This window comes from Corvus kubaryi, unplaced genomic scaffold (assembly GCF_017639235.1).
Source record: "Corvus kubaryi isolate FWS band 111438036 unplaced genomic scaffold, C.kubaryi_AGA036_p1.0 37322, whole genome shotgun sequence".
NCBI lineage: Eukaryota > Metazoa > Chordata > Aves > Passeriformes > Corvidae > Corvus > Corvus kubaryi.
The window spans coordinates 7008968-7019291 of NW_024581101.1; the positions used below are offsets into that span (position 1 = coordinate 7008968).

At 45.3% G+C, this 10324-nt stretch overlaps 1 protein-coding gene across 6 annotated transcripts in view; it reads left to right on the forward strand.

The window, feature by feature from the left end:
- FGF13 (fibroblast growth factor 13) overlaps nt 1–4939 on the forward strand; it is a 238165-nt gene extending 233226 nt beyond the window's left edge. For all 6 annotated transcript variants that reach the window (XM_042029328.1, XM_042029332.1, XM_042029329.1 and 3 more), the window contains 2 exons: nt 75–273; nt 786–4939. In XM_042029328.1, the coding sequence (XP_041885262.1) occupies nt 75–273; nt 786–922 (336 nt within the window). In that variant the 3' untranslated portion in view covers nt 923–4939. The remainder of the gene's footprint in view (nt 1–74; nt 274–785) is intronic.
- The last annotated feature ends 5385 nt before the right edge of the window (nt 4940–10324 follow it).

The window sequence follows — 10324 nt, forward strand, 5'->3', positions numbered from 1 at the left end:
ATGGACATTGGATGCTTTTCATTAACTGATGTGAGATTCGGCCCTGCACGCATTGATCTGTTGCTTTCTTACAGGAACACTTTACACCTGAATGCAAGTTCAAAGAATCAGTATTTGAAAACTACTATGTGACATACTCTTCAATGATCTACAGACAGCAACAGTCTGGCCGGGGTTGGTATTTGGGTCTTAACAAAGAAGGAGAAATAATGAAAGGAAACCACGTGAAGAAAAATAAACCTGCAGCACACTTTCTTCCAAAACCCTTAAAAGGTAATTGCTTGGGTTTGCCCCATTTATCTGAACTGATGCTGTCTTGTGTCAGTGTTTAATTGCTGTGCATATATAATTGACATGTCCAGCTGCTTATGTAACAGGAGTGTAATGTGTTTGTAACATGGGGTTGGTCTAAGCAGAGCTCAAACAGGTTAAATCACAACTATGGACAGTGCTACTTCTCTGTTAGTAAGGAAATGCTGATTTTTATCAGCTAAGGTCTGTCCTGCCAGGCTGTGTAAGTGCGGTGGGTAGGTGGCTGGTTTAACTGGGAGACGGCGGAGCCCTGGTTTTCCCCTTCTGTAAAATGTCAGTGCATGGAAGAGGATCTCAGAGGTTCTCAGGGAGTGTTTGAACTGGAAGAAGTCTCCTTGCCATGGGTGTTTGATTCTCTCCTTAGGTTGCACATTGCTGGCTGAAATACCCCAGCATTTCACAGCTGGGCTTTGCCCCCACAGCATGGGCAGCCCGGGACCCGTGCTGATGTTCTGCTCTCTCTTGCTTTGCAGTGGCCATGTACAAAGAGCCTTCTCTCCACGATCTCACAGAGTTCTCCAGATCTGGAAGTGGGACCCCAACAAAGAGCAGAAGCGTTTCAGGAGTGCTAAATGGGGGTAAATCCATGAGCCAAAACGAGTCAACGTAGCCAGGTTCAGGCAAGCCAAGTGCTCTCTAAACAGAACCTTACCTCTGGATGCAGTTGAATTCTTACTTGCAGTCTTTCATCCAAACGTTCAATTGCCCAGGACAAGCCACCGAACTCGCATAGGTCACTCGTTTATCAGCCATTAGATCTCCTGGTTGTCAAAGGATACACCCCAGTAATGTAGAATATGCTTGTGCATATCACAAGGCAGTTGGATAGCCAGACAACACAACTGCGGAAAAAATCTCAGAGAAGAAATGTCCAGCTCTTTCTCTCTCTCACTTTTTCTTTCTCTCTTTCTCTCTCTCTCCTATGCTTTGTGGAAAACGAAACAAAAACATTTCACAGCATTCAGTGCTGATAAGAATTTGCTTTCCAACTCAGAAAAAGACCACTTTTGCTCTTCAAAGGAAATTTTAATGCTTGTATGTTTTATAGGGGCAAACAAAAAACAAATATGTAAACTCTGTTGTTTCCTTGGCTTACCGTTTTATATCTAAGGCTTGATAAAAAAATGTATCCTTTAATTTGGAGTAGTGCAACTTTTTGATTTCTGAACTCCAATGGGTCTTTAAAGCTATGTCTTTAAAAAAATAATTAAAAATTCAGGGTTGGAACTGAGAGTTGGTGTCTCAGGCTCAAGCAAACAGTGTTCTTGTGGTTTTAAACACAATGAAATATAAATTTTTATAGATTTGTAGTTTCTGGTAAAGTTCTTGTGCTAACCCCAGTCTGTAGGAATTGAGTTGTTTTGTTATCCCAAGTGGAAGTTAACAGAAAGGGATAAAATTATCCTCCAGTGTAGATTTCTCTTAATTCCATTTTGTGTGTCATGTTAAACTATCGTTGTGGCTTCTTTTCTAAAGACAGAAACTGTGGAATTAAGGTGACTTAATTTTTTTATAAGAAACGTCTTATTTGTAAAAGTCCTTTCACTGTAACGGGCACGTGAATATTGTGTAGGAGGAAGCGTTAGGACAGGTTACCCCTAAACAACATATACTTATACATGCTATTGGAAACAATTGTTTAAAAAATGTAGTTAGGTTTCCATTTAGGTCATCATGTCTGTTGCATGGGAGAAAGTTGGAATATTGGCATAGAGTTGCATGATGTGTAAGATTTTGTGCATTAATCATTGTTGGATTCTGTGCTCCAAAACTGAATTAGTTCTGTACAGGCAGCTTTCTGCCTGGTACAAAAAAGTTGTTTATTATTTGTTGTATACACAACCATGCACTGAATAAACTATTTATATTAAGATGTACTTTTTAAAAAAGCTTGTTTGATTATATGCTGTACATCCATGATTAATTTTAAGGGAAAAGGGTTGGCAATTAAATTACAAAGTTACAAAAGATACTGTAATGAATGTTCAAAGTCTTTCTGTGTGACGGTCATTCCCCTGTAACGCCATACACTGCAGGAATCCGAACATGTTCTTTGCTTTTGGGTACTGTTGGAGCTGCTCCTGCGTGCCCAGCCGAGATGCTCAAAACACAGCAATGCTCAAGTGTCACCAAGCCTTGGTAATGACCCCCCTGTGCTGCTGGAGCCCCCTGAACTGCACTTGTCTGCTCTGAGCCTCTGCCCTGCTCCGTGTGTGCCCTCCCTGCCAGACTGCCCCGTGCAGCCCCTCCAACCCTGGCACGGGGCTCCAGCAGCTCCAGGCAGCTCCAGCACTGCTCGTGGGCATCACTGCAGGGGCGTTTAGCAGCCAGCTTTATCTGGCCTTGAGGAAAAAGGCTCCCATGCCTTTGCTCTGGAGGGAAAGCATCCCTCCTGCCTTTTCTCTCTGAAAACATCCAGGAAAACTTTTCTCATGTGCAACATCCAGGCAGCTCTGACAGGTGTGCTTCACTCATCAAGGTGTTCCAAGAAGCCCTAGCCAGGGACAGGTTTTCATCATGGGTGGCTGAAGAACCAGTTCTGGAAGACAATAATGGAAATGGAGGCAAAAATCTACCCCTAATGTTAGATTGAAATCAAAATGAGATACTCTGTTGTCTGCTCTGTGTTCCTCCAACTAGAACAAGCTGGAATTAAACTAGTTTTAAGGTCAGGGCTGAGAGAGGAGGAGATTGTTTCAGATCAAACCTCCTGATTTGTTGTTTCATGGCAAATAGTAAATGAAGAGCTCTGGCCTGCTCTTAGAGGGCCCAGGCTTCCACAGCTTGCCTCTTTCCACAGGGTGAAGAAAGTGGGAGCATATCCAGTGCCACAGAAATCCTTAAAAATTAAACATGTGGTCATGATTGCTCCAGAGGTTTTGATAACTCAGTGGGCCTGGATCATCTCTTCCCTTCAACTAAATGTGGGATGTCCTTGGGGAACATTTTCTGAACCCTCCCATCCCCAAACATCAAACTCATTCAGGTACATGTTCCAAAAAAGGAGTCTTGAGTGCCTTAGGAACATAAAGCCTGATTTGAAAATAGGCATATTTGTAGCAAAGCTAGTTCAGTGCTGAGTGTTTACTGCCCTAGAGGTAACTGGAGCTCTGCTGCTTTCTTTATAGCTGCATATTCCTGTTACTCTCCATCCTCAGTACTCCAGCCCTGAAGATCATCTGCAGCAGAAGGAAAATTCTTGTCTCACAGATCATCCCTTCTGAGCTCTGTAGTCTGACCCATCTTTTGTGTTGATGTTGGTGTCAGCTGTGAGCATTCACTGCCAAATCTCTTGTTCCAAAGCTTTCTGATATACCAGGCTAACAAAGGCCACTCTTGGCTGGAGATTGAGGAGAGAGATGTGGTGATAGATGAGTCATAAACAGATGTTTCTGACAATTACATTAAATTTCTGACAAACCGGCTCCAACAATATTTTTCCTTCAGATTACTGAGGACTGAAAAGGTAATAATCCTGATAAAGTGCTGATAGTAGACAAAAGATTATGTACTCTATGAGCAAAGTGGGGAGGGTTACATGTAGTCTCTGGAGCCATAATTAGGATTTAATAAGGAAAGTTAAGAGTTAAATGTGACTTAACAGACAGTGAGTGAAGGCAATATTCTGCCCCAGACAGCAAAGTTAAGACAAGAATGTTGCTTCATCAGAGCACCAGACGGAGGAGTCAGACTCCAGAATATTTATTTGTCTTTCAGCACCCATCAATTAGAAAGTTACATGCACTATTGTCTGCCTGGCTGTGAGCCACTGACCATCTGCAGAACAGGGTCTGGGGCCCTTCTGGCATTGCCAAGGGGGTGGTGATGCCTTTCCCGTGCCCGTTCTGCTGTGCTGCCCCTCCAGCAGTGCTGCCCACAGCCCGGGGGCTGGAGCTGCTCGGGAGCTGCGAGCCCCTCACCTGGCAGAGCCCCGAGCCACGCGGGGGCTGTGCAGACTAATGCCACCTGCCAGCCCCAGGGGAAACAGGTCAGCCCTGAAGCTGGCAGGAATGGTGCTGGGAGCACAGCTCGGGCGAGGCACAGCTGCTGCCTTCTTGTGATCCCCTGGGAGAGCTGAGCTGCTTCCTCGGGGGTCTGTGCAGGGGGCTCGGACACTGCTGCTTGGCCTGGTTTGGGGGTGAGGGAGAGTGGGAAGAGTTCTTCTCTGTATCACAGAGATCTTTGGTTTTTCTTTTCCTTTTTTGTTTTAATTTACCTCATGCTACCTCATAGCATGGTTGTATCTCCGTAGCCACTTGCTCAGCCATGTTCATCAATGGAAGACAATTCCCTCTTTGGGGAAAACATCCCCAGGCCAGCCCAGGGAAGAGCAGTGCCCCTCCTGCAGCACCGCCCGCTGTCCCCAGCGCTGTGTTCCCGTGGGATAAAGGCAGTGTGACGAGCTCAGGGATGCTGTGGCACCCAGGCCTCTCCCCAGTTGAGCACCAGTGTGGAGCCAGGTCTGGCAGAGCTCTGCTGTGTCTTGAGTATCTCTGCTGGAGGCCAGGGCCAGCTCTAATGGGTTTAAATGTCTCCCTGACATATCCTTGACCAGGACACTTTTGCAGGACAGAATCTGTACGTAACAACCTCCTATCTTCTAATAAATAATTCTCTCTTAAACAAACTCCCTCTTGCCTGGGCTCTGATTTTTTATCACTGCAGATAGGGCAGAGCAAGGGCTCTCTGCTCCACTGCCACTACTACACCATGGCTTAGCTTTCCCTGGGATAGAGACCCTTCTGTATTAAAATTGTCCTTTCCCTGTCTTCCTGAACCAGAGAGGGGCAACTTGAGTGGTCAACCCAAGACCAACAAAGATGGATGCTTCAGTTTTCTGTAGCCTCATCATGGTCATTGAAGGACCCCAAAAGTGTGATGCATTCTACCAGCTCAGAGAATGGCTACTCAAAATGCTGGAGCTCAGTTTCCTCCTTGATGTAAGACCAAGACAAAACCCACCATGGTTTTGTCTGACTTTGGCTCTGCAAAAATGACATATAAGTACAGTAGAAAGCCTATTTAAAATAAGTTAATTTTTTAGGGAAAAGACCTGTCATGCAATTTATCCTGAATAACTCCAGCTTTGGCCTTTTTTCAGCAACTTTAGGGGGAGATGTCCTTGACAACATAAAATTTCGAATTCACAGAGTAAATTTTTAAGACACTCCCTTCCCTGGCGTGAGTGAGCAGAGCTGTGGGGCCCTGGTTCATGCCTTTTGGATAGCAGGTCCTGAAATGAGCTGGGTTTGCTGCTGTCCAATGGCTTTTATTGCTGATCAGCTCCAGTAGCACATCTTACCCTGCTTTGAGGACATACCACATCAGTTTGGGGGGCACTCAGTCACCTTCTGCAGCTCCTCTCAAGGGGAAGTTTAAATATTAAAGGAAAACCCAAATTTGAAACACATTTTACATTAATCAGAGAAATTGATGTAATAAATTATTCTATCTCATCAGGAATTAGAAGACAACTTACAGGTTTCCCTTCAAAGATCATTATTAATGATTTGAAATTTAAGAGTCTTAAATACCACGTATGGAAAATTACTTTCAAGCACTCGTAGGCCTAATTTTTTTCCCCAGGTATGTTTGGCTTGTCACCTAAATTCAATACCTGGGGGGCAGGATGAATGCCTTATGTCCCAGGGGTTTCTCAGCACTGCATGTTGTCTGTCACACTCCTTTTCTGAGCTTGTCTCCTGGCAGAGGACAGGGTCACAGGTCCACACACCACCCGGGCCATCACATCTGTATTAGGAGGAAGAGCTGTCCCTGTCCTGCCATTTGTAGTGCCCAGAGCTGGGGTTTGATGAGCTGGTGCTGGGCTGGGCTGGGCTGTCTGTGGCACCTCGGGGACACACAGCAGCCTGGCAGCGCTTTTCTGCTCCGTCTCTGCTCCTGCAGGGACACGTCTCGGCTCAGGGCAGGCTCCCAGGGGAGCCTGGGGGGAATCTGGAGGCTTTTCAGAGAAAAGAAGTGCTCAGGCACTGACAGTGAAGTGCTGCTGAACAGCCACGGCAGCAGCAGCAGCACTGGGAGGACCGTGGCTGGTGCCTGTAAAAAGGAATTCATTAGTGAATAGCCTGCAAAGCTCTGAATTTATCATCATTCTTCAGCCTCACCTCAAGGAAAACCTTAGCACAAATAATGCCCTATCCCACTTGGGTGAGCAGATCATTCTTTCGCCCTTCCTTTGAGTATTGACCTAATTCAGTTTATGAATGTGGTTGTACAAAGGAGGGCCCTGCACTTGGAGTCGGGGCACAGATTCCATTGTCCAAACCTTGCAGCATCAAAGTTTCCTATAGACAAGAACCCAGAGCCAGTTTATTCTTTTCAAACAATGCTGTATAGAACTTGAGGGAACCTCTAGCGAGGTCTGAGACAAAGTCAGTGTCTGTACTGTGAGCTCAGGATCAGCCCTGCAAAAAGAACCTCAGGGAGACACCTCTGTGGAAGAAAAAGCTTTCAGACACCCTCTGAAGAGGAACAGGAAAAAGAAAAGGTGTAAAAGAGTTTACACTGAGTAGTGTTGTACACAGAAACCCTCCAAGGGCACTTGGAGCATCCCCAGTGCTGCACACGTTTGTGCCAGGGGAGGGCTGAGGGGGATAAAATGTCCAAAGGAGAGTGACCCGTGCTGAGGGGTGTTCTGGGGACAGTGGCTTCACCCCATGTTTCTCCAGGTTCCTCTTATGTTCTACTAAGGATGTTTTAGAGCAATGGAGTAAAAGTTTCACTTTCCTGATGATGAAAAGAACAAGGCCAATAAAGGGAAGCAAAAGAGGAGATGGAGCCCAAGGACTGGGGAGTGGGGCACGTTCTGCATGGAAAGCAACAACACCACTGCCATTCACTGGGTCCAGCAGGACTGAGCTCACACCCTGACCAAGACAGGACAGCAAAATAGCCAGGCACCGTTCAGATGCCTCTGCTGTGTCTCAAGGCCTGATCCTAATCTCAGTCTCAGCATACACCAGCATTCCGCTAAGTCTGGAGTTCCCTGCTGGTTTGAAGTGCCTTTATCTACACCAACATTTCACTCTGTTGCTGAAGAACCTTAGACATTACCTCATGCATAAGTATGTAACAGTGTTAATCTAGGAAATATTTTTAGGTAACAAAATCAACTGGTTCAAAACTTAATTAATCCTATTTCCTTCCCAAATGATTACCTTCAAATGGTACTTGAAATAGTTTTACTTCCCCCATTGTCTCTCTAATATACTGATGAACTTTTCCTTCTGAGCTTCTCCTTGTTTTAATTGTCTGCTCATCCAACCATCCCTTCTGATAACTAAGCAAGTTAATAATATAGAGTGATCTTTAAAAATTAAACTCCTTTTCTTGTTAAACAAAAGCAGAACTTTGTTGTTGTTTAAAGGTGTGGGGTTTTTTTTTGCTTTCTTAATTTAAAAGAACAATTAACTGCATTTGGAAGTAGTGGCAACACTTGAGAAGCCATCTGCCACAGAGTTGGTGAAAGTATTATTTTACATTAACTACAAAGGTTTTGCATTAGATAATAATATGAGATTTTTTCTCAGGAGTTTCAATCAGCAGATCTCATGATTACATAATTAGGGTTGACTGAGCAAAACAAGAGCGAAGGAAATCATAAAGCAGTTGGGATTATGGATGCTGCTCTTGCCAGCTAGTGTCCTCTTCTGCTTGGATGATCCCTCCAGCTCAGCCTGTGACACATCACAAATCTCATCTTCCTGGTCATGAACGCTTGGTGCTGTTGCAGCCTTTTCTGCACAGCCCATCAGCATCCCACACGCTCCACGCAGGCCGGGCACGTGGCAGCTGCTGTGGCAGGTCCGGGACACCCCTGCTGCCATGCACAGCCAGCACCTCACCAGGGTTTCCCACTGGAGATCCCTTGCTGAGGGTCCTTCTCCTCCCCAGTGTGGCCCCTCACAAGCTGCAGTTTGCAGAGCAGGAGACTGCACCTCCCCACTCACACACCTGGCTGCAGCAGAGCTTTGGCTGCTCACCCAGTGCACAGCACATCCCTCTGTGGCAGGTTACCGAGCCAGCTCTGAATCAGCGGCATTTTCAGCAGAGACAAAGGCAGAATTCTCCCATCAGACAGACAGCAGCCCACTCAGGGTTTAAATTCTGCTTAGGAGGAAAATGTGTTAAGCACACACTGTATTAAATACACACACTGACACACACAAATATGTATGAAAGATACAGACACAAATACATCCATACATAGATTGCAGATAGTTAGAGCTATGTACAGCAGTTCATGTTTTTCATGTTGAAGATCCCTGGCAAACAGCCTGAACTGGTGAGAACAGGGCCAGCACCAGCGAGCTCAAAGAACACCTTGTGCTGTGAAGCAGGCTTAGAGCACACAGCAATCCACCTTGACAAGGTAGTAAACCAGCAAATGCTTGGGAGATGAAAACCCTGTCCAGTCTTGTTCATGCAAGCACTTCCAAAAGCCAAACAATGCCCTGGCTACTGGCTGACCCCTCTTGTGAGTGGGAAGGGAACCATGCTTTGCTAGAAGTCTTTTATTTCTCGATCAAAGTTTGCAGTGAGAAAGGCTTTGAACAATCAGGGTGGAGTGCAGTGGTGAAGAATTGCTCAGCTGTGGCATAAAAGAGGAAACCAGACTCCAGTCCCTTGGCCACTACAAGAGGGAGAGGAGGCAGCTGCTAAAACTTCAAAAAAGCTGCACAAAGATCTCAAGTCTTTGAAGGCTGCCATGGAAATACAGAAGGGTTTAAGATGCTGACAAAGATTACAGAGCTGGATGGAGCTTGCCAGGCCAGATGAGACAAGAGGTGGGGAAAAGGTTAATCACCAGAAGGGTTAAAGGAAATTAAAAGTATATGTGCAAGAAAGTGCTGGGAAGAGATAGTAGACCTAGGAATAACCACTGAGTGGGATGGCATTAATGATGACTTCAAAAGTGATGAAAAAGTTACTGAAGGTTGGGCTGCCTACAGACCTAGACATTTGTCTTGGTACAAGAAGCCTTCATTAAATGCCAATAAAACTTCCAGCTGCCGGGTTCTGAACCACCAAAGCTGATCTCTGCTCTGATTGCCCAGAGCCCAGGCTAAGTCACCTCCTTGCCCTCCTGCAAAATGGGTCTGTGAGCAAAAATCACTGCAGCTACAGAAAGGTCAACGAAAACGAATGAGCTCATCAAGCCTGAGTGTATTGCATCCTGAAACAAACAGGTGAGTGGCTGAGCAGCAGTGGCTTTAACTGGTTTTTATTTATTGTCTAAACCTTGGGCTAAACCCGTGTAATTTCTGTATAACCAGAAGGAAACCATGGATTTGTACTTGGAATTTGTAATCAGATGGTCTGTGTTGGTTCACATCAGCAATAGATAACAGACTCTGCCAAACACCTCACCTGTGTCCAAGCTGGGCTGTGAATCTATCAGCAGAATCAAATAAGAGTTTAGCAGCAAACATGTAAATTCCCCTGTCTCGTGTCTCTTAGAACAAAAACATCCTAATCCAAATGGCTCAAGTATCATCTGCCCTTCTTAAAAGCGAATGGTGTGCTACAAAATAAAGTGATGCATGCCTAAAAGTGCATGAAAAAGAGAGAGAACATGGGTAAAAAAGGAAAGGCAAAACATTTTAGGCATGAAAGACAATTGCACATGAATTACTTTTAAAGCCCTTGTTCCTTTTAAAAATCCAATCTGAACCCCCGTGTGGAACACTGGAGCTGCAGATTACAGGGAGACATCTGGACAACATGGCCCTGCCTTGCTGCACTGCACGTGGCAAGAGGCAGTGAGGAAGATAAACAAACAAGGAAATTTGTCTCTTTTGAAAACCTGATGAAGAGATAAATTAATTAGAACAAATAACTGTAGAATAAACATTTTCTTCTTGCTGTATAATAATGCATCAGGGATGAACGAGATGAGGAGGCAGCTCAGCTGTGCACAGCTTGGGAGCCCCGAGGTTGGGCAGTGGATCTGATGGCCACAGTCTAGTCTGGCTCATCAGCCTCTAAAAGA